The sequence below is a fragment of the Lygodium microphyllum genome, chromosome 21, assembly GCF_053477565.2.
Source record: "Lygodium microphyllum isolate KBCC chromosome 21, Lygodium_microphyllum_v1.1.10, whole genome shotgun sequence".
Classification (NCBI taxonomy): Eukaryota; Viridiplantae; Streptophyta; class Polypodiopsida; order Schizaeales; family Lygodiaceae; genus Lygodium; species Lygodium microphyllum.
In genome coordinates this window covers 93,021,141-93,046,586 of record NC_141155.1, presented here as the reverse complement: position 1 = coordinate 93,046,586, position 25,446 = coordinate 93,021,141, and the positions used below count along the sequence as shown (strand labels likewise).

Sequence of the window (25,446 nt, the reverse complement as noted above, 5' to 3'; positions counted from 1 at the left end):
GGGATGCTTCATCGTCTTCATCCACATGGTTCTCGGCACCACGTGAAAACCAACATCCTCAGGCTCCGCTTCCTTCTTCGGCATCGACATCCAGGTTGAGAGGGGATTCCTACCCTTCTTGGTATTCTACAGGGTTCAATACTTGGTATCGATATCGGTCTTCCCTCCCTGTCGTACCTTTTCCTATGCATTGTATGATTTCATCACCTTTGTACTAGGATGCTTGGACAAATGAACAATTTTTCCACAAGAGATACTGTTCAAGTGACACCTATTACATAAGCATTCTTCAGCACGTAGCATACTATGCATCCCATTGTGCAGAGCACCACTAAACACATCCTAAGCTAGCACTTCACAGCTGATTAGCATTTTTAAATAGCCCCAAAACACACTTAATTAATCAAAACCTAAATTTGGTGTGCGGTTCGAGAGAGTTTCAATGGTCCCCTAAGGGCACCCTTCAACATCTATAAATAGACAAGCTGCCCACCATTCAGCATCATTCTTTTGTGCATGTTTCTCACTCTATTGTGCAGATTTCAACCATCAGCCACCTACCATCTGCCGTCCACACATCACCAGCTACAACTCATCACTATCCAGAGGTCTATTTTCAGCCATCACCCTATTGTTTGGAGATCTCCATCTACTGCATCATCATAGCACCTAATCAGCCTACGTTTTCATCATTTGGTACTAGGCGATAAGCTACTACCATCTATCCCATTGGGCGACTATTACAATACCTGCGTTTTTGTTGTCTAGCAGGTTGTCTACATCAAGAAACATCTCTCCTATTATTGCCTGCCAACTCTCTACCTTGGCACTCTCTCATCTCCGACTAGTGGTTATTGTACTTGGGATCCATCTCTGGTGGACATCACTCTCCGACACTACATTGCTCTGCCCTTGGGCATTCTGTACACTCTTACATTCATTTGCAGCATTCATTCACTTCAAAGTTTCTTCTCTTTGTGTTTGTTTATGTTTGAGTTTTAAGTTTTTTTGTTTTGCATTTAGGGTTCAAGTTTTGCTTGTCTCTATTAAAGTCTTTGTGTTTCACTCTTGGTCATACATGTTGTGCTTGTGCTTCCTTCGTGCAAACCCTAGCATATCTCGACACATTTAGCAACCATTGGTGAGTAATTTTGCAATTTCACCAAGTATCTTTTGGAAACTTTCCTCTAATCTCTCTCTCTTTATATGCCAAAATTTGCTCAGGTATCAATATCTCATCTTGCTCCTTAATCTCTCGCTAAATAGGCAAACACGTCCTCTAGAACATCACCATGAAAAGGCCTCAACAAGCTCACATGAAAGGCATTATGTATCTACCACTGTGGAGGCAACTTCAATCTATAAGCAATATCACTAATCCTCTCCAACACCTAGAAGGGCCATAATATCTCATGAAACCAGCCTTCCTTCCATGGATGGGTGGTAATTTCTTGATTACAACTTAGTTACATCAACAACATTTATTACAAAACTAAGAAATGCAAATTAACTCACAATCTTAAACAATGGACACCCTATTAGCTCCAAAACTGGTGCTCCTTTTGGTATTTCTTTACCTTAATTGAAGAAGAAGTTGATGTACAATGGAATTTTCCCAATCCCTTTTGATATTCCAACTCCCATTGCTGTCCAAAATGACCAGCAAGTCTTCAATCTAATTTACCCCTTGATTCGAGCAGTCGATTGGCCCTCACCCGCTTTGATGAAGATGAAAAATGCCCCAAATTAATTGATTTGCTGGTCACTCCACTTGAATTTGACAGAAAACAGCTTCAGCCCTTTTCAATGCAAGTTTTGGAGCTTCCCATTTCTTGCACACTTCTCGAGGCTACTACTCTAAACTCTAATTTCTACTGCAGATTAGAGTTTACAACAAAGAAATCTAAAACTTCTCAACCTCTAGTAATCTCAAAGCTGTAATCTTCAAAACAAGGCTATTGAAAGGCTGGGAGATGAGAGAGAATGAGAGAGAGAAAATTTAGACTTTCTTTGCAAAGAACTGAAGAAAATCAATCATTCACTGTTGCTACCCTATCTCAACAACCTGTAGATGTTGTCACTTCCTGTAGATTGGTCTTCTCTTGCCCCTAGCTGCCTCAGAAGGCTCTTCAATGGCTACAAATCAAATCAGCAACATCTCCTCCCTCTCTTGCAAGTCGAATGCACTAAAATGCCTCTCTCCAACCTCTAAAGATGTTTTTTAATCTTGTATGGGGATTTTCGACAAGTGGCATGGTTTTTCCAGCATTATCCATAATTAGATATTAATTTTCAATCTTTAAATACTGAAAATTAATCTAATAATTATTTTGATGCCCAAAAAAATAATCTGACTAGCCAATAATTAAATTGGCTAGGAAACTTCCATTCTTAAGTGTCTCTGCGTCACCTTTGACCATCAAATTGGTGTTAGGTACCATTAAACACCACTTCTCTACTGTTACCAACTGACACTTATGGCCAAATGAATGACCTAGGCCAACAACTTACACCAAATATCACCAAGTACCTGTGCAACATAACTTATAGCAACTTTTTCCTTTAACATCATGTGATTTTCTCAGGTCCCGAGCTTGTAAATCTACTCTGACCCTAGTCACACCTTACATGTGAAACATTTACTTAACCGTGTGATTAAAAATAAATCAAAATGTTAAGTAAAGTTTCAAAAATACATGTTCTTATGACAACCCTCCCCCTTAAAACCCTCGCAATCGTCCTCAATTGCATTGCTAGATACATTAAAAGTAAAATAGTGGATTGGAATCTCCACAAGGCATCATAGTTAACATAACATTATGCAATGTTGCTCAACTATTCCATATGCCCAACACATGTTGAAAATTACCAACCAACATAACATAATATAAGACTCACAAAGAATCTCAAAAACATTGCCAGATTATCATGTGACATGTCTATTTTTCATGAGCTCAACTCATCTAGCAAAACCAAACCATAGCATAGTATAAACCATGGCTAAAACATCAATGGTATCATAACATATGTTGCTGTCCACAAAACCAGCTAAATACCACTAAATATTAATGATCATACACTAAAAACCGGTGTTTGTTAATCAATTCCCGATAATCATTAATCAATGCAAATGTACAGTTTCAAAGCTGCAATGAAAACCATATCCATCATGTTGAGCTAAAAATGCATTAGCTTTACTTAAACAGCCCCAAAACTTGCTTAATTAATGAAGAAACCTTGTTTATTTAAAAGAAACGCAATCCTAGAGAGTTTCTGTGTTCCATAAGCATAAACTCACTTGGAAGGGCCCAAACTTTCTATAAATACGTATGCTGCCCTCCATTCAATTCACAATCTCGTTTTTGCAGATTTCAGGTGTTTTAGCTTGCTGCCCACACCCCATTCGCGGAGGACATCTCAGTCAAAGCTGTCCATTGCTGTCTACACCAGTTTGCGCCTGATTTCCAACCCTTTTCTCGTAGTTTGGAGCTGATCCCAACCATGCAACTGTTGTTCCTGCACAGAATTGCTGCCGCACTGCCTGCGTTTTTAGTCTTTCTCTCTCCTGCAAGTTGTCCTACCTACGTTTTTAGTCCTTCTCTCTCCTGTTGCCTGCGTTTTTAGTCTCTCTCTCTTCTCACTGCTATCTGCATCAAATCCAGCTTCTCACTGCTGCATTTACTGGTGTTCGACATCCGGAGGCTACCTTGCTGCAATTCAAGATCCGAGAGTACGACACACTCTCCAGCTCATTACCCCTGCCCTGATCCTTGAGATACAGGAGTTCAAGGTTCAGTATTCATTCACTGCATAGTGTGTTTGGTGCATGAGCATTGTATATTCAGCAGTTATAACACTTCAGTTATTTTTTGTGTTTATTGTCTCTGAGTTACCCTAACCCCAACTATGTTCTTTTATCAGTCTGTGCTTTATCGTACGATTGTTATTTGTGTTTTTGTATTAGAATTTCTTTACATGGTATCAAAGCCTGATACTCTCTTGAGAAACCTAGGCCTTTGATCTAAAAGCTCTCTGCAAGAAGCAAGAAGAACAGTAGGTTCAAATGACTTCGAACACATCAACACCAATTCAGTCTCCAGAACAACCTACGCCGAGCACCGAGTGAGAGTAGGCAGAATAACTTGCTCCACAAAGTTCCAACATGGTGAAAAGCACTTCTGACAACACGAAAGAAAGACTATACAAGCTTTCCACTGAAGAATATCATGTGATCATGGACTTTAGACGAAAGAAGATTGAGGAGCTCGATTGCCCTTCAAGAGAAGATACACAATGAAGGTATGCATGAATTTCTCTTCAAATGTTGCACATAAATTTGATGATATTGCAGGGCCGTCGAGACCTCCCTCAGGGATAGGCCCCCCTATTGGAGAAAGAGATCCGGAGTATGTTTCATTCTTCCATCCTCTTCTGTCCACTCTAGTGCAAGGTACTTTAGATTCATCTTTTGTTCCTTCGTATTTTACCTCTTCTCCTTTGCAATATACTGGTAGAAATAATGAGAAAGATAGAGTACAATCAATTGACTATGAAAAAGGTTCTCTTGAGGACCAATTCTTGTATATTAACACACATCGTGGGGATTATAAGAAAAAGCCAGGTACCTCTTTTTCTAACCTTCCTTCTTTTTAGTTTTCTTCTCAAAATCAGAATGAATCTGGTGTTCCTATTTCTACATTGCATGGTGCATCATCATTTCATTTTCAATCATTAAATGGTAAAAATGAACAAAATGCATCTGCACCTTTCATACCGCAAATTCAAAACCCACACATCCCACCACATTCTTCCATTGCTTCCCCACTTCCCTTCACACCATTTACATTCCCCTATCAAACATCTCATGCTGCACATCACACTGCACCGAGGAGGTCCCTCCAGCTCCATCTTATCCCACTTCCCCGACAACTCATGGTTCCACCTCATCTTCTGCCAAGTATGCTTTCAATGATAAGACTCGTTTTAACAGGTCAAACTTTACCACTTGGTCGAACTTGATGAGACATGTCCTTGACTCCCAAAACCTATGGGATCTTGTGCAGGAGTTGGAACCCCAACCCGATTCCGCACTTCTTCCATACGAGGTTGTCCGCTCATGGAAGGCTAGCAATGCCTCTGCTATTATCGAGCTGATGCACGGTTTACTACCTAAGTTTCATTCTCAACTTCAATATTTTGACTTAGCATCAGAGAACGATGGGCACACTTGACTGACCACTATGGGGCTCGAGATAGGACCCGTCACATAAATCTTGACCATGAGCTCCAACTCTTTAAATCCACTAACCGGGATGACTTGAAAGTCAAGTTGGCTAAGTATCGGTGACTTCTTTGCCGAATTCTCCATTACGGGGACTCCCAAGTCCTCTAACGATCAAGTCACAATGTTTCTAAACAAACTCCCCAAGAAATACTTCAATTTTGTGAAAGGTATAGTTTCAAAGCCTACCATGCCTACTTTCTATGAATTTGAGTGTTAGTTGTTGCGTTACCACAGTTGTTCGATCAATTTCATATGAATTCTTCCTCAAAGGAGGCTCTTGTTGCTCATTCTCAGAAGGGGCAACAAGGGAAGGACAAACAAAATCAAACCTCCACCCAAAGTCAAAAACGAAATCAATCTGGGGAATCACAAGGAAACTCCAACAAGGGTAGCAAAATATACCTTTAAAAAATAGGTATTGTCAACACTGTCAAAAGGTTGGTCATTTTGACGACAAGTGTCGCTCAAAGGCTAGAGGCACAGCACCCAAATCTAAATCTCAGACCCCCGCCCCTCAATCGGGCGACCCCCATCCGAGGAGGCAAGGTGATGGCAAGGGGCAATTTAAAGGTCAAACTCATACTGCCACCGCTCAACCATCTCAATCGACAACGTTCTCAATTCCAAAGGGCTTGTCTGACTGGTCTGTAGAGACCCACATCGTCTCCATAGAGACAACAGATGCGAGTCTCGTCCACTTCTGCGAGTTGCCTCCTGACGAGGTTACCGCAAAGGCCCACTCGTCACAGCCGAGCACTTCACCTCCTGTTTGGATTGTGGACAATGGAGCTACACATCATATGACTCCTATAGAGGACATTTTCCATACTCGAGCCCCTGCAGCCGGGTGGGTCCGCGCAAGAAACAACTCCTCGATCAAGATTCACACTCAAGGTAGCGTCAGTTTTGCCACTGACAAGGGTCCGGATCTAGCTTCGCTGGGCAATGCATATCATGTCCCCCAGCTTGGGATGAACTTGCTATCTGTTCAGCAGCTTTGCCAGTTGGGGCGAACAATTTTCCTTACAGCGACCACAGTTGAGATCCTTGACTCTCAGAGTAGTTTAGTGATTGCTCGCGGTGAGGCATAGCCTAGTGGCCTTTACCACATGACTCACTTTCTAACCGAGCCAACAGCCGAGGGCTTCGTGTTCCATAGCTTCCAAGCATTAGCTATATCTCGGGAGCCTACGAACAATGAGTGTCTTTGGCACTTTCGCTTAGGGCATATTGATTATGACTCTCTCTATGAGTTATTCCGCCATCAGCTAGTTGAGGGCCTTCACTATCTAAAACTAGCTCGCAATGTTTGTAAAGCTTGTCAGCTCGGAAAGCAACACCGTACCCCATTCCCTCACAGTCCACACATCGTGCTAAGGAGTCTCTTAGATTGATTCATGTTAATCTTTGTAGGCCGACATCCACTGCCGCCTTAAATGGTGCACTATACTTCTTTTTGATAATGGATGATCATTCTAGATACATGTGGGTGTACTTCCTCAAGCAAAAGTTAGATACTTTCACATATTTTTCTGCTTGGGTGCTACTGGTTTATAACCAGACTAGACGTCGTGTTGGTTGCATGAGGAGTGATAGCGGTGGTGAGTTTATCTCCACGAGTTTTCCGAGTTTCTACTGATGCATGGCATCACTCGCCACCTCACCTCTACTAACTCCCCCTCTCAGAATGAAGTCGTAGAGAGTAGGAACAGGACAGTCATGGAAATGGCACGCTCTATGCTGTTTGCAGCAGAGCTTTTTGAGCGCCTTGAGGTCGAGGCTGTTAACACTTCGGTGTACATCCTCAACCGGTACCTAACTACAGACCTTCCTAAGAAGACCCCGTATGAGACATTTTTTGGCTCTCGGCTTGTCATTTCCCACTTCAGAGTCTTTAGTGTCGTGCCTACACACACACGCCTGATGATAAGATAAGACAGCCCTTCGATGCATATACCTATCGCTCTGTTGTAGGAAAACTTCTTTGGTTAATTCATACTAGGCCAGATTTAGCTTACTCAATCAGCATACTCAGTCAGTATTTCACAGCACCTAGGATGTCACATTGGATTCCATGTCTTCGTGTGTTGCGTTATTTACGGTGGTGTACTTATTCTTATGGCTTGACCTATGGTTCTGATTTATGTTTGCAGGGGTACACTGATTTTGATTGGGCAGGAGATCCCGACACCCAACGTTCTCATGGCGGCTACCTCTTTACCTTCGGCACGGCTCCCATTTCTTGGTCAAGCCGTAAGCAAGAGACGGTAGCGGCTTCCACGGCCAAGACTAAGTACTATGCTCTCTTCGATGGTACCACCGGGGCCATCTACCTGAGGAGTTTATTGGCAGCACTTCATTTCCCATGCGACCCTCCCACCGTTGTCTACTGCCATAACCAGAGTGCCATTGCCCTTGTGGGCAATCCGATCTTTACACCACGGACGCGGCATGTGGGAGTCCACTTTCATTTTCCAAAGAGCAGGTTAAGCTAGACACTATCCACCTAGAGTTTGTGCCTACATCTAACAATTTTGCCGATATTTTAACCAAAGCGGTCAACCGACCTGTTCTTCAGTACCTGTTATCCAAGATCAGTTTTTGGGTACACCCTCCCCTACTTCTTCACATTTACGGGGAGAGGGTGCTTCCCTCTTGCTTTCACTTCTAGTTTGGGAGGGGGCAGCTTCTAGTCTTGATAGTGACAGTGATGTTGCTTACAGTTTTTCAGCATTCATTCATTTATTCTTTTAATTTGTATTATGAACATTTGTAACTTCATCTGCACTATCAGGATGATATGATTGTAAAAGGGCGCTTGGGCAAGTGAACAATTCCCCTACAAGGACACTATCCAAGTGGCACCATTGCATTGCATCTTGCGTGAGCATGACATCTTACATCGCCCTTTGAATTACCCCATGCATTGGCATTCTGTTCATGTACACATGCATTTGTGAGCATTTATCCCTTTTCAATCTTTTGGAGTGGTCGACTCTGGATCCACTATATTCGTGGCATTTCCCATGGCAGTCTCCAAGGCAGTTTTTTTTCTTAGCTTGCTTGCTTGCCTTGCGTGTCTTACTTGCTTCACTTATTTGCTATATCTACACCTTAGCCTTATTCTTCTTCACCAACACCCAGTAATGGTAGGGATAGTATGCTTGTTTTGTGAAGGTCTTGGGTTTGACCATCCTTTATCATTCTCCTTTTTGAGGCACGGATACTCAATAGGACGAAAACTGATTTGAGCCACCACTAACTGCTATGTCTATCAAATTTTTTAAAAAAACAAACAAACACAATCCATATCTGATTCCATCCGCCTTTGCAGGGCTTAGTAGGCCATTGAACAGCCGACGTGCACCCTTTGTCCGATGCCCTGTCTGTAAAGAAAAATACCCTAACACAGAAACATAAACAGAAACTATACGACAAAGCACAGACTGATAAAAAGAACACAGTTAGGTTAGGGTTAGAGTAACTCAAAGACAATGAACACAATGAATAAATGAAATGATATGACTACTAATAATACGATGCTCATGCAGCAAACACACTATGCAATGAATGAATATTGAACCTTGAACCCCCATATCTCTAGGATCAGGGCAGGGGTAATGAGTTGGAGAGTGTGTCGTACTCCAAACCAATCCCGAATCGCAACAAGGCAGCCTTCAGATATCGAACACCAGCAAATGCTGCAGTGAGAAGCTAGATCTGATGCAGATAGCAGTGAGGAGAGAGAAAGACTAAAAAAGGAGCCTGCAACAGAGAGAAATACTAAAAACGCAGGCAAGACAGCCTGCAGGAGAGAGAAAGACTAAAAACGGAGCCTGTAGGAGAGAGAAATACTGAAAACGCAGGCAGAACAGCCTGCAGGAGAGAGGAAAACTAAAAACGGAGCCTACAGGAGAGAGAGATTGAAAACGCAGGTAGGACAGCCTGCAGGAGAGAGAAATACTGAAGCGATTGCAGACAGGAGAGAGAAAACTGTCAGGGCGGCAGCTAGAGCCTACAAACACAGCAGTTTGCTGGCATGGCAGGCTGTACAACAACAGTGCAGATGAACAGCAGTCAGTCGCTAGGCAAAAACAGCAGCAATCAATGTGTGGAGGGATGGAAACAGGTGCCATACTGTAGTGAACAGTGATGGACAGCAAGGGCTGAGATGTCCTCCATGACCGGGGTGTGGGCAGCAAGTTGGTAACACCTGAAACCTGCAAAAACAAGATTGTGAAAGAGTAGAGGGCTGGCTGCCAATTTATAGAAAATTAGGGTTCTAGATCCTCTTCCACTTAACTTTCTCGATCCACCCCCCGTTTTAGGATTTTGGCTAAAATAAGCCTAAAATAAGCATGTTTTGGGGCTGTTTAAGTGGCTAAGTGCATTTCTTAGCACAACACTATCCTCTTTGGGGTGATCACTTGGGCTCCCCTAGTAAGATAACCATCACCTTTGTAGTCTTAGTAGGCCATTGGGCAGCCGATGCGCACCCTTTGTTCGATGCTCTGGCTGCTTTGGGGTGGGACGCCCTGGGGGTAAAAGATATTTCTCGTGGCACTATTGTTGGGCCTGAGAGGGGGTGTTGAGCTAAAAATACATTAGCTTTACTAAACAGCCCCAAAACTTGCTTAGTTAATACCTTGTTTATCTAAAAGAAACATGATCCTAGAGAGTTTATGTGTCCTATAAGCACAAATCCACTTAGGAGGGCCCAAACTTTCTAAAATACGTATGCTGCTCTCCATTTAGTTCACAATATCGTTTTTGCATATTTTAAGTATTTCAGCTTGCTCCCACACCCCATTCGCAGAGGACATCTCAGTTGAAGCTGTCCATTGTTGTCTACATCAGTTGGCGCCTGATTTCCAACCCTCTTCTCGCAGTTTGGAGCTGATCCCAACCAAGCAACTACTATTCTTGCACAAACCTGCTGCCGCACTACCTGCGTTTTTAGTCTTTCTCTCTCCTACAGGCTGTCCTACCTACGAATTTAGTCTTTCTCTCTCCTGTTGCCTGCATTTTTAGTCTCTCTCTCTCTTCTCACTGCCATCTGCATCTAATCCAGCTTCTCACTGCTGCGTTTGCTGGTGTTCGACATCCGGAGGCTGCCTTGCTATGATTCGGGATCCAAGAGTACGACACTCTCCAGCTCATTACCCCTGCCCTGATCCTTGAGATACAAGAGTTCAAGGTTCAGTATTCATTCACTTCATAGTATGTTTGGTGCATGAGCATTGTATATTCAGCAGTTATATCACTTCAGTTATTTTCTGTATTCATTGCCTCTAAGTTACCCTAACCCTAATTGTGTTCTTTTATCAGTCTATGCTTTGCCGTACGATTGTTATTTGTGTTTTTGTGTCAGAGTATTTCTTCACAATTAGCATACCAAACATAGTGACTAGTATATTGAATGGTGATCTCTTGGCAAACATACTTTCAACTACAATACCCTAAATCTATGCTAAATACATCCGAGATCCACTACATCTAGAGCTATCCATCACTGAGGAGCAGAGGTGCTAGCTCCTTCACGAGCATCAAGTAATACTCTAGACCCTTGCTCTACTGAACCTGATTGAGCCCGAACTAAAGCCGGCTCTAATTAGAAAGCATCAAGGTAAAGCTACACAACTGAGAATGGTCTACCAAGTCATCCTCCTCCATCCATTTGGCATCCATTGGTGAAGAACTGTGAAACTTCATCAAGTACCTCCTAGAAACCTTACCCTTGATCTTCCGCTCTTTGTGTGCCAAAATTTGCTCTGATTTTCAGCCTTATTTTCAGATTTACCCTTTTTCTCAGCCTAGGCCTTTCTATAGATTAGGGTTTACAATAGAGAATTCTGAAATTTCTCAACCTCTAGTAATCTCAATGCTGTAATTTTTTAAGCAAGGCTATAGAAAGGCTGGGAGATGAGAGAGAATGCTGAAGAGAAAAAATTAAAACTTTCTTCGCAAAGAACTGAAGAAAATCAGTCATTACAGTTGCTGCCCTATCTCAACAACCTGTAGATGCCGTCACCCGCAACAAATTCGTCTTCTCCTGCCCTTGGCTTCCTTAGAAGGTCCTCCAATGACTGCAGATCAGACTAGCAACATCTCCTCCCTCTCTCTTGCAGGCTGAATGCACTAAAATGCCTCTCTAGCCTCTAAAGAGGTTTTTCAATCTTGTGGGCATTTTTGACAAGTGACATGGTTTTTCCAGCATTATCCATAATTAAATATTAATTTTCAATCTTTAAATATCGAAAATTAATCTAATAATTATTTTGGTATCCAGAAAAATAATCTGACTAGCCAATAATTAAATTGGCTAGACAACTTTCATTCCTGAGTGTCTCTATACCATCTTTGACCATTAGATTGGCATTAGGTACCAACTAACACTTAACTTTTGCCTTTGACATCCCATGATTTCCTCATGTCCCAGGCCTATAAATTTACTCTAACCCTAGTTATACCTTACATGTGCAACATTTACTTAAACATGTGATTAAAAATTAATCCACATGTTAAGTGAGATTTCAAAAATACACGTCCTCCTGACATCTCATACTCAACAACTTCAGATACAATCCCTTTCTTCCTTTCATCTTTTTCAACCTTGTCTTTTCAAAACACAACAATATATAATTGCCCTCTGCAAATTGTAAAGCGTGTTTATGGCAATCAACACCCCTCTTTTGCTTCTCTTGAGATCTTTGAAGTATATACTTAATCTTTGCATAGACTCCATCCATGTTTTCCACACAGTGATCAACCTCAAGGATAATATCCTTTGAGTGTAAGATAGAAAGCACTTTCTTGCCACCCTCCACATGGCACAACCTCAAATGGAACCTTGCCAGTGAAACTATGCACTCTATTGTTATACACAAACTCTACCCAAGGTAAGTACTGCTCTCACTATGTCTTATGCTCAGACACATAACATCTCAAGGCATCTAACATTGTGGAATTAGCCTATGCGGACTGATCATCTATTTGGGGATGAAAGGACAAAGAGATTTTCCGTGTGATATCCATGTTCTCAAATAGTCCCTTCCAAAACAAACTAATCATCCACAGATCATGCCAGTGAAACTATGCACTCTATTGTTATATGCAAACTCTACCAAAGGTAAGTACTACTCTCACTATGTCTTATGCTCAAATACATAACATCTCAAGACATCTAGCATTGTGGAATTAGCCTCTTCGGACTGACCATCTATTTGGACATGAAAGGACAGAGATTTTCAGTGTGATATCCATGTTCTCAAATAGTCCCTTCCAAAACAAACTGGTCATCCACAGATCTCAATCATTGATGATCGACTCTAGCATGCCATGATATTTAAACAGAAATAAGTGCATCATATGATTAACCTTTATCTTCTTCCTCACTGGAATGAATCTACCTTGCATTAAGAGTGTGGACCACCACTGCAATGCATCTCCCTTCATGAAAGTGGCTGCCTTTCAAATATCTTAGAGGATTCAATGAAGTCACCTCCTAAATAGATTGCATCGAACTGTTGAATAAAAGCCAAAGCTTTCAGCTTATCTTGTGCACCACTGAAAGCCTCAAACTTCACCCCCTTTTCCACCCTCATCGTGGTCCTTTGTTGGCTCCTTAGGAATCAAGTTACCATACACTAGCCACTGAAAAAAGTGTGCACTTACTGCATTTGCATCATGACCAGCACCATAAGAAGCATTTGCATGACCAACATTTATCCCTTAAGCCCCATAGACTAGATGCAAAATTAGTTACAAGAATTCTGATTATAAGATAATCCCACGTAGAGGCACAAGGTACATTAATAACTTAACAAGATACAGAAAATCCCACAACCTGGGACCGTAGGTATAGACAACAAAACTCGATAAGATATAAAAGATTCCACAACCCGGGACCATAGGTATGAATACAAGATATCAGAATTACAAGATCTCCCTCAAAGGGGATGAACAAGATACAAGACAGTACTAGACAAGAGCTTGTACTATGAGATTACAAGGTAACAAGACAAAAGGAGTATAATGGAAGACAAGACAAGTCTACATACCACGACTAGACAAGAACTAGAACTGAAACTCGAAGTTACTTACTTGGAGGTCTCGACTCCTTGAGCTCCCAGGACTAGCATTGGCAAGACTAAGGAGCTCTATAGCAAGACCCTCCTTTTATAGGTGTTGGAGGGTGGCTAAAGATCTTCTAGAATGTTTCATGATAACATCATTGATAATGCAAATGATGACCTGGAATATCTTCTAGAAGGTTCTATGATGACATGGCAAGGGTGGTTTCGTATGGTTAGCTTGAAAATGTCATGTTAAGAGTGCATTCACATGGGGTGTGGATTCATATGGCATAAGCAAAAATTAATCTGTACACTTGATCATGGTATTTCCGTGACATCACCCCCTCCTCTAGCGACGAGTTCCACGAGGAGTAGCTTGGTGGTTGGTCCAAGTTTTGTTGGATTCCTCTTGTGAAATTCTTTAACTTTGAGAGGTACTCTTTGGAGATATTTTGCAGGTTCCCAAGTGCAATCATTGATATCATATCCTTTCCAGTGAACAACGTATTCCAATCAACCTTGGGAGATCCTCAAGTCTAAGACATGCTCGACCTCAAATTCTTCATGATCTTTAATCTGGACAGGGGGGGGGGGATTAGATCTCTCCCCCCTTAGTGGTGAGCTATGGTATGGCTCAAGCAAGGAAACATGGAAAACTGGGTGGATCTTCATGGTACTCGGAAGTTGAAGTCAGTAAGCAATTGGGTTGATCTGGGCTACGATAGTGAAGGGCCCAAATCTCTAGTGGTCTAGCTTGATGGAGAGCCTTGTTGTCTAGAGGTTATGCCTGAGTAACCATACCTTATCACTGACTTTGTATGTTGGATGTTGGAGACAATGTTGGTCCGCATAGTGCTTGTACTGATTTTGAGCCTTTTGGATTTGTTGCTTGAGTTCTTAGTGTATATTTGCTAGGTGTTGAGATTAATCTCAGGCAGCAAGGTTCTTGATTGGAGAGATGTACATCCATCTTGGATGCTGGCCATAGTTTGCAAAGAAAGGAGTTTGCTTGGTAGATGCATGGATACTATTATTATAAGCAAACTCTGCAAAGGACAATATGCTCAAACCAATCATTCTGATGGTAGTTGATGGTGCAGCGGAGATATTGTTCCAAGACTTGATTTACCCATTCTATTTGACCATCTATCTGTGGATAATTGGCTGTGGATAACTTAACTTGGACTCCAAGGAGGTTGCAAAGACTCTTCCAAAAACCAAATATGAATTGGGAACCCCGATCGCTGATGATGTCATCTAGGAGTCCATGTAATCTGAAAATGTATCTGAGGAAGAGTCTAGCAGTAGCTGCGCCTATGATGGTCCTGGTGGTAGGGATGAAATGTGCCATTTTTGTGAACCTATCTGCCACAACAAGAATAGAGTCATATTTGTCTGATTTGGAAAGGTTTGTTATGAAATCCATGGACAGAGAAGACCGGAGTCGCGCTGGAATGGGCAAGGGTTGCAAGAGGCCATGTGGTTTGTGACGAGGTACCTTGGCCCTATTGCAAGTATCGCATGATTTTATATATTCCTTAACTTCTTTCCACATGTGGGGCCACTAAAAATCTCTTGAAATAAGCTCTAAGGTCTTATTAACTCCAAAGTGTCCTCTTGTTGGGGTGTCATGGCGTTGTTGGAGTACCTGGAGTCTTGACTTTTCTAGAGGAATGTAATGTAGATCCTTATAGTATAAGGATCCATTAGTTTCCCGAAACTCACAAACTTCATTTTCTTTCCCCTCTTGATTTTTTCTCTTGACATTGTTGGCCAAATCATCATGCGGTAGGCCTTTGTGGATTAACTAGATCAATGTAGGGTCATCTTTGTGACAACTGGAGATGGCTGCTAGCTAGAGGTGCTCTAGCTTGAGTAGTATTGCTCGTTGTTGATCAAAAGCTTCTTCTCCCTTCTTAGGCGCCATGTAGGATCTTCTTGATAAAGCATTTGATTTGCATTGTTGGCATCCTAGGCGATAGGTAGTGACAAAGTCAAACCTAGATAAGAAGTTACTCCAACGGGATTGTCTTCGATTGAGGATGCAAGTTGTCATAAAGTATTCTAGATTTTTGTGATTTGTATAGACGATAACTTTATGGGCTACACCCTCTAGATGATGACGCCAAGTATCAAAGGCATCTACAATGGCAAGAAGTTCTTTGTCATGGATCTCATAGTTTATCTCTAAAGAGAAGAACTTCCTTCCGTGAAATGCCACTAGATGCATATTACCATCAACTCCATGTTGGGACAAGATGGCTCCTAAGGCATAGTCTGATGCATCCATCTCCAAGAAAAATGGCTTGGTAGGTCTAGATGGACCAGGATTGAGGTAGTGGTAAAAGCGAGCAATGGCGAAAGCGGTCTTCAAGGTCTAGAAGGCCTTCTCGACTTCTGAGATCCATGAGAACTTTGAGTTTCCTATGAGTCTAGTGAGTAGTGGAACTATCTTTGAGTAATCCTTGATAAAGATCCTGTAGAAGTTGGCAAAGCCAAGGAAACATTGGACATTGCGGACACATGTGGGTGTCTGCCAGTCAAGAACAGTCTTGATCTTCTTAGGGTCCATGAAGATTCCTCTCTGGGGGACATTGTACCCCAAGAATTCCACTTCTGTCTGATGGAAAAAACACTTCTCAAGTTTTACATGTCTTTTTTCTCTGAGCTTTTCCAAAACTAATTTTACATGGTACTCATGCTCCTTTGGAGATGCTCTTAGAAGACATCATTCATCATATGTTGAAACATTGTAGGAGCATTAGTGACACCGAATGGCATAACATACTCGAAGTGACCATACCTTGTGCAGAAGGCTGTCTTCCATTCATCTCCTTCTCTAATCTGTACAAGATTGTAAGCCCCTCGTAGATCAATCTCTGTGAAGATCTTGGCTTTTCCAAGGTGTTCCAAGAGCTATGGTATCAATGACAAAGGGTATCAATTCTTGACTATTATCTTGTTGAGCCCTCGATAATCCACACACATTCGAAGTGACCCGTCTTTCTTCTTCATGAACCAAATTGGGGCTCCAACAGGAGACTCCGAGTGCCTAATGAACCCCTTGGCAAAGTTCTCATCAATGTTCTTGCGTAGTTTAGCTGGTTCATCAGGGGATAGCCTGTAGATGGATCCAAAAGATGGTTGAGTCCCCCTCATGGAGTTCTATGGCACAATCATATGGTCTGTGTTTGAGTAAGAGATCTGCATTCTTGTTTTCAAAGACATCTTGCAATTATTGATATTGGCTTGGTAGCTTGACTGACTCATCTATACTAGATTCTCAAGCTGGTATATGGTATATCATATAGGTCAGTTCCTACCTTGCTATGTGCATAAAGGCTTTGGCTCCTAGATATATTGACTTTCCTTGATTTTCACAACATGTAATCTTGTGCTTAACCCAATCAATTTTTGGGTTGTGTTTATTTAGCCAAGGCATTCCAAGGATGATTAAATTTGTGGGACTGGATATGACATTAAAGCATGCGCAAGATTTGTGATCACCAAGAGTTACCATGAGTGATCGAGTTTCCTTGGTAGTATCTCCAAATGCTAGAGGCCTTCCATCCACGACTTCAATTGTTGCAGGATTAATCTTTTGGAGTACTAAAATCTAGTATCTATTCACAAAGCCATCATCAATAAGACATGTAGAGGCCCCAGAGTCGACCAAGGCTTTGAGAAAAAGGGCCTTTCTCGACAAGACCATGATAAAGCTTGACCACAAAGCAAAGTCCCAATTAATCCCACCTTGGAAGCATCATCTATATACCTATCCGGTTACATGCAGATATAGAGCATTACTTGTTGCAAAAATCCCTTGAACTTCGAACGGTCACCATTGAACTGCTCTGACACGTTGATCTTGGGTTCTCTTGTTGGATGCTAATCTTGGGTTCTCTTGTTGGGGATTGATAAACACGCAGAATCATCTGATCACTTCCTCTGTTGTTTTGTAAGTCTCAAGTCTGGTCTTGCATCTCTTGAAGTATAGGGCCTAGATGCATAGGGTGTTCTATTTAAAGTTGTGCTTGTCATTTATTCAAGTCTAAAGCCAACAGGAGGATAATGGAAGACATGACAAGGCTAGATACCATGACTAGACAAGAACTACATTTGGAACTCAAAGTTACTTACTTGGAGGTCTCGACTCCTTGAGCTCCCAAGACTGGCATTGACAAGACTGAGGATCTCTATGGTGAGCCCCTCCTTTATAAGTGTTGGAGGGCAACTAAAGATCTTCTAGAATGTTCCATGATGACGTCATCAATGATACAGGCGATGACATGGCATATCTTCAAGAATATTCTATGATGACATGGAAAGGGTGGGTTTGCATGGTTGGCTCGAGGATGTCCTGTTAAGGGTGTGTTCACTTGGGGTGTGGATTCATATGGCATGAGCAAGAATTAATATGTACACTTGATCATGGCATGTCCGTGACAATACATACCAGATTGTACCCCAAACATCGTGCCAATGCTACCATACATGAGATAGTGCATACCACCAATCATACCTGGATACATTGGATTTTGCATTCCATGCATTGTTTGCTACATACCATAAGGAGTTGCGCCATACCTCCTAGCTACCCCATACTGTATGCATGCCTTGCCATCCAAAACCCAGTGGATTAACACTATCAAGATGGCCTTGCATTTGTATCTCTAGCCCCACTTACACTAATTGTGTTTTCTCATCATCAATCTTTGGTGGATCTTGAGGCTGCAATGGCTGCCCTTTGGGAGCTTCTTGCTGTCCCGAAGCCTTTCAGAATGGCACATTCTTCTTGCCCTTGCTATCTTTCTTAGGAGAATACAACAATATCTCAAAATGTGGATCCTTAGCCAACTGGGCAAACATGTCAACAACTACCCTAAACCAAACCTTAAATTGATCATCATATACTAGAAGGATCCACTTCTTGGTCAACGCCCACATTTTCTTCTTGCCGTCCATGATATAAGCCTACTCCAAGATTAGGTATTGCACTTCCCCCTTCATTACATTTTCTTCTTGCTGTCCATGACAAAAGCTTGTTCTAAGATTAGGCATTGTATTTCCCCTTCATTATGTGCATTTTCAAATTGAGATGCATCATCACTACTTGATCCCATCTCACATAAGAAGACACCCTTGCTATAATTGCGCAGTTGAAGCATCAAAGCAAGCCTTTTGACCTCCAATTAGGTGCCTATGACCCACCAAGTCAAGGAAACTGATGGTACCCTGGCTTGAAACCAACTTTTCTTCTCGGATAGGGTGGCAAATAACTTGATCAAGCACTAATTACAGCAATCATTTCATGTAAACTGAAAATGCAAATTTATCACTTAATCTTGGACAATGGACAATCTATTAGCCCCAAAATTGGCACTCCTTGTAGTATTTATTTATCTTACGTTGCAATCTGGATGGAATACATTGAGGTTCCTTAAATCTCCTTCACTCTCCAATTGCCTCTTGCTGTCACAAATGACCAACATGCCCTCAAACCAATTTGCCCCTTGGTTTGCTCTAGATTCTTCAAAATCTCCACCTCCAATGGCTGAAATTGTTGGAACTCACTAGGAAAGGTAAGAAGTGGTTGGAGGATGAGAGAGAATGCTATAGAGGAAGAAAATTCAAAATTTTATCATCAAAAATCGATCAAATCAATTATTGCCCTGTTTTGGAGTACATATCTTGCAATTATCTACTACCAAGAGGCCCAAAAATAGGCTATCACCAACCCAAGCTGTTACCGCCTACTATCTAGCAGCCTTCCAAGGCTATCTCCATGGACTTCTAGGGCTATCGACTACAACTGCAATAGGGTTTGCTAATGGCTGCTCCAACCTCCAAACTGCAAATACAACCTTCTCTCCCTCTCCCAGCTTCCACAAGTTGAAATGAGCTCCTCCCAACTTCCCACCAGCCTTCTCCCCACTTGCATGGGCAAGTGTTGCCAAGTGACAACCTTCCTAATCCATTTTCTAGCATCTTTCAACATAATTCCAAAAATTAATTTAATAATTATTTCTTGCTCATAAAAGTAATCGAACCAACGAACAATTAAAGTGGCTAGGCCAATTTATCATCTAGCCATTCATGAGTACTCATTAGCCCTTGGACTGGCATTAATTAATTAATTAATGCCAAGTCCCTAGTGTCACTACTAACACTTATGGCTAATAAATTGATCTAGGCCAATTATTGGCACCAAGCACCACATAGTACAATACTTGTCAAGTACAAGCTGTTACAACTTTTGCCTTTGGCACAACTGATATCTCAAGGTTCTAGGTACCACACTGTGAAATGACTAATCTGTAAATCACATGTGCAAGTTACATTTGCACATTTGATTAACTCTTTATCAAAAGCTAAGTGAAGCATCAAAATTTCACGTCCTTGTTATAGTCTTGCTTAAATAGGCCCGTGCAATTAAATAACCCGACCAAATCCAGACCTACTTAAATAGGCCCATGCAATTAAACTACTAGGCCTGACCAAACATCAAACGTTTAGTACTTTCACTCATGTCAATTGCTTGTTACCTACAACCTTGGGTTAGCCACACACAATACTTTTATCACCTCATTGCCGCATAATACCCATGACAACCATACTCCACACATCTATTGCTAGCTTGGAACAAGCCACATTATCCAGTAGACTATATTTTCCCACACTAGAACTGGGGATATACACATCTCAAACCCCTCCCATCCCTCCATCTTTTAGTCAACACCTACATTTTTCATATGCATGTAAAAATTTAGATTTTCTTTTTTCTACTTTCAACAACTTAGGATTATATTTCACATTTGCATCCAATATAAAAGGCTAAGAATTATCTATTTTAAATCCAAGAACTTTAACTTCTTCAATACCACATGATATTATAAAAGCTTGATGGTACAAACTTTTCATACTAGAAACAATAAATTTACAATGTATTGGTATAGAACAAGCAAGTGAAGCCAATCAAATATAGTGGGATTAAGCCTAAGTACATGGATCCAAATGCATGGAAGGAATTGGATCACTTGGCATGCTCCACTATTATGTTAACACTCTCAAATTCCATATATTTTAATGTGAAAATCACAAAGAGTATATATGGTGTATTAAAAAAGTTAAGTTATATGAGAAAGAAAGTGCAGCCTTTCAAGTTCATTGGCTGAAAAAACTCATTGATATCCGCATGGAAGAGGGGGCTTCAATGTCTAATCACTTCAATGAGTTTAACACTATTTTTGACCCAATTGACATCTTAGAAGATTTTCTTTTTAAATTTAGTGAAAGCTATGTTTTTGTTAGTTATCTTACTTGAGAGTTCGGACACTTTCAAAACAGCCATTAGTAACTCCGTACTTGCAAAGCAAGTGGTCTTACGAGTTCTAATATTGAGAGCACTTTACTTAGGAGATGAACAAAAAGAACAATGTGGGGTCAAGGAGCTCTACTGCACTTATGGTGAGAGGAATGTCACATACCGAGGGAAACTCTTATGAGAGAGACAAGTCAAGAAACAAGTCACATAGCAAAAAGGATATATAATGCTTCTTTTGTAACAAAAAGAGATACATATAACAAGGAATTCTACAAGGTGAAAGGACAAGAAAAAGGAAATAAAGGCAAAAGGTGATAACAAAAAGGAAGAGAAAAGCAAGGTAAAGATAAAGGAGTTAAATGTATGTAGTAGCAATGATGGTGATGTGTTATATGTATTCTCTTTGGGTGATGCAATATTGGTTACCATTGTCTTAAAGCTAGCTTTTGGATTCTGGAGTATCGCGAAATGATACTCCACATAGAGAGTGATTTTCTACTTATAATGCTGAAAAGAGAGGATTCTAGAGTATCATTTCATGGACTCCATATAGAGAGCAGTTCTCTACTTATGATGCTGGAAAGAGAGGATGCATCCACCTTGGAAATAACTATGCATGTAACATTGTTGGGATTGGGGATATACTTATCACTGCCAAATGAATCTTCTTTTGTCATACAAAATATGCAATGTATTCCAAAATTGACTAAAGTTTTAATTAGTTATAGTACAGGTTTATGATTGTGGTTATAGGGTGATCTTTGGTGATCATGTGAAAAAAATTTGCAAGGGATCTCTTGTTGTGGCCAAAAGGTCTAAATCTGGTACTTTGTATCCTCTGTATGCTTTTGGAGTTAAGGACCATGTTGTAGTTGTCATTGAATGGCCACATATTTCTTTATGGCCTCACAATTTAGGGCACATGTTAGTCAAATCTTTGTGACGCTTGCATTATCTTTCATCTCTATAAAAAAATTATCTTGGTTTTTTTTAGCATTCTCTCTTTGAAAAGCAAACAAAAATGCTGCATAAGAGAGATAATAGTAGTAGAAGACCAAATGTCTTTATTTGGTGCAACTTATGTGGACTAATGCCCACATTTTCATTGGGAGGAGATTCATATTTTGCAACTTTCACAGATTTCCACCCATTAACACAATGCCTTACACTCACTCGCAAGTGAGTATATCTATCTATAATGGGACATTTGTGTTGGATATTCCCCTCACTGCCCTTCGATATTCACCACCCTTTCCGCCGGCCTTACAGACGCATGGTTGAATATAGGCAATTACTTGCCAAGTTCGTCACTACTGGCTCACTGAAGTCAGATGACAATCACAGCTATTTCTCACAGTTGGAATGCAGGGAATAACAGCACACAACACATGCATGATCATGACACAATGGCAAAGCTCTAATGTCTTTGTTAGGCTCTGATGAAGCTCATAAGTAGGAGATCACAACAGAAATAGAATGAATACTCATATAGATAATGTGCAGGTATGTGCACAGTACGTCTTTTGTGCACTCTCTATGGATTAATACCAAAGCTTCAAGTGAAAAGAGCTGGTCCAAGAGTTTGGCCTCCCTAAACAATATCCTATTATTTGTCAAAGGTTTGAGCTCTACAGCTAGATTACTTAATGCGCCTGTGTGTCAAGATGATGGATTTCTCCACATCTTGGCTTGGAGCTTGAGTTTTGACTACCGACTTGCACTCTGTACATCTCTGCACATCTTGACTACCAAGGACTGCAGTGCGCACTAAGCACTCTGTGCATCTCTCCACATTTTGATGCAGTTTGAAAGACCTTGACGATCAAACCTAGACTGAGCACTATCTGAAAAGCTTAATGGTACAATCTTTTCCAAGTTCAATATTTAGAGAGAATTCTATTGCATGCAAGTCTTTCACGAACAACTATCCAAGACAGCATCTAGGACTGACCCGCTGATTATAAGGTTGGGGTCATGCCTTTAGGGCTCAAAAATGCACCAACCACCTTCACTTTTGTATAAGTATCAATTTGATTGAGCTCTATTTTTTCCAGGTAATGACAACAAGCACAATTGATGTGTGTAATGGCTTGGATGCTGAAAAGGGTCCCAACGTGTGTGATTGCCCATGACACTTGTTCTTCAAGGGTCTTTGCAAGACCTATAACCTCCTCTGCCATTTCAGCTCTACATCCTCCCATGAACTAACTGGCAAGCCTTCAAGCTTCTACTCCAGCCTAATATACATAGCCATCAATCTGAATAACATTGACTACAAATCCAGACCACTTGCAGCATGAGTTTGGACCTTCTTCCATAGATGGTACATAAATATGTAACAAAGAATATGTATCTCAAATATACCATCGAGGACAACCACTAAAGCTTTACTTTCCCTCCAACTGCAGCAAATATCTTGATTTCACATTACAAATAGCATGAATATGTCTGGAAGAATAATCTAGCCCTATTTTGTTCATATATTCAATGAAACTTTTTCCCGCTATCAACTTTGCAGGCTAATTACTCTATTACTCAAAGAATTGACCAAGATTTGCTACTTTTACAATTACAACCTTTGCACACTTCAAAATAAATTGCACCAGAATGCTCTCTAATCAAGCAAACTTTAACCTTATTACACATTAATTGCTGATTGTTATGCCTGTTAGAAGCAGACTCACCTTGCTTTGAATTTGCCGTTTATAAAAGGCAGAAGAGGATGAGACTTGAAGGTTGTAACCTGGATGTGCATGAACATATACAGTATATAATCCCTCATGCCCTTGGAAAAATCGTTCCCATAAAGGTCCAAGAGGCAATGGCCCTCGAGTTAGGAACATGAAGGCCACCTTGGGAGTGCGTCTGATTGGTAATCCATGTCTCCTTGGTGCCAATGAAGCTAACCATAAAAGCTCTGAATCTGACATGTTATGCTGTAGTAATGGTCCACGAAGCCAATCTTCTGGCTTAAACCATTTTTTTAACTTGACTTGAGAAGCTGAGGGAACTGCCTGGGTGGTGCACAAAGAGATGGAATTGGAGAAAAATGAGCCTGGTGCCAAATAACGTGATATATGCAAAGCAAATGCAGCTCCCAGCATGATTCCTGCTCCTAATAGAACAAAAATAAAGAAAATTTTGGCCAACTTGGCAGGCCATTCTCGTTTAGGTGCTGTCTGAGGTCTAGTGGTTTCTCGGAGGAAATGGTCAGTCTCTTCAGCTCCAGTGACTGCTCCTGTCCTTAGCTGCATGGTCATCTCCAAAGTTCCAATAATAACACTCTCTCTTTGTACTTAGCAAATTGTACATAATCCTGTTGTTAAACTTGTCAATGTGCGCACCAGCAAGCTGAATCTTAACAGTCGATACAAAAGCTAGTGTTGGTATGTGTCTGTAGAAAAACCCTGTATCTATTCAGATCTTCTCTCCTTTGAACACAGTTCACATGGAGGTTCTCAGGCCAACATGATCAAGATATCAGCACAATGATTTCTCCTGCTAGTGCACCTGATTAAAACCCAAAAAGTAAAAAAACTGTAAAACAGAATGATTTATGAATTAAGCAATCAAACTCTGCTTACTTAAGAGCTTAAACTGCGACCAAGTCTAATTGACTCTCAGACTGCACAAGCATGTGATGTAGAAGCATGATGTGTAATCTGATTTGTATATGCATAATACGCAAACTAGGTGCAGTGAACTGATCGAGGGAGTCGTAGATGGGGAGTTACAGGTGCACTGACGCATGTGTATGTGCAACCATGTGCAACCAAAAAAAGGGAAGATACGATCAGACAACAGCTTGCTTCTAGACTTACCAAGCTGCTTGTGTCAGCTCGTATGATCAACCATGTGCAATCAGAAAAGGAGAGGTACAATCTGACAACAGCTTGCTGCTTACCAAAGCGTTTACGCAAAGACGGAGCTTGGAAGGAATCAAAACGGCAACTCCAGAGCTTTGATCAGATGGATGAGCGACGGCGGAATGAAAGGTGCTGCAAGGTAGAGCACAAGAATTGCGTGCAGGAACCTGCCTCTGGAATTCGATCCTTCCGTCAAAACGCACACAAATCTCATGTATTTTCTTGGCGGAGCGCCGGAGACGACAAAGAGGACCAGATTGACTGCACGTCCGAAGTGACAGTTTTCTTTTTAACAACAACCACATTCGAAAATAGACTTTTAGGAAAGTTTGTGAAAGCGCATCTGAATTCCTACCGCCAAGGAAGATCGGTAGGAAGATCCTTTCCTTATAATTGCTTGCTTTATGTGCATGTGGGCATATATGCATCATATTCCTTATGATTGGCTTGCTCTATGTGCATGTGGGCATACATTCATCATATCTAAAGTATGTCCACAGTCCCAACCATCCCATTCAACATTGTATAAGAACTTCATTATTGTATATGACTATCTCGCTTGGTCGCCTACGCTTGCTAACCATGTTTTGCACAGCTTGCAGACTTGCGGAGCTCAAGAGGCTCCACATCGCTCACCTTGCATTTTTTGTGAGCAAGCAAAAATCGAAGGCAAATGGTACATGTACTTTGCATGCAACAAATGATGCACTCCACACTCATGTGTAAAATTTCATCAAGCTCATAAGTAAGCTTTTGAGACAATTCACACACAAGCATGTAATTAATCATGTGCACTATCATTGACGACATATGTCTATCTATATGCAGTAATGCATTCACAAGTTTTTCAATGTGTGTGCTCGTATGAGTGTGCTCTTCACTATTGACAAGACTAAC

At 41.1% G+C, this 25,446-nt stretch overlaps 1 protein-coding gene across 2 annotated transcripts in view; it reads right to left on the bottom strand.

Moving 5' to 3' along the window:
• LOC148018287 (glycosyltransferase BC10-like) overlaps nt 1-24,942 on the bottom strand; it is a 50,810-nt gene extending 25,868 nt beyond the window's left edge. The window contains exons 1-2 of one of the 2 annotated variants that reach the window (XM_087661353.1): nt 24,505-24,942; nt 23,368-24,193 (exon numbers count right to left, since the gene is read on the bottom strand). In XM_087661353.1, the coding sequence (XP_087517479.1) occupies nt 23,368-23,943 (576 nt within the window). In that variant the 5' untranslated portion in view covers nt 23,944-24,193; nt 24,505-24,942. The remainder of the gene's footprint in view (nt 1-23,367; nt 24,194-24,504) is intronic. The other variant, XM_087661352.1, reaches the window with a different exon arrangement.
• Between the last annotated feature and the right edge of the window lie 504 nt (nt 24,943-25,446).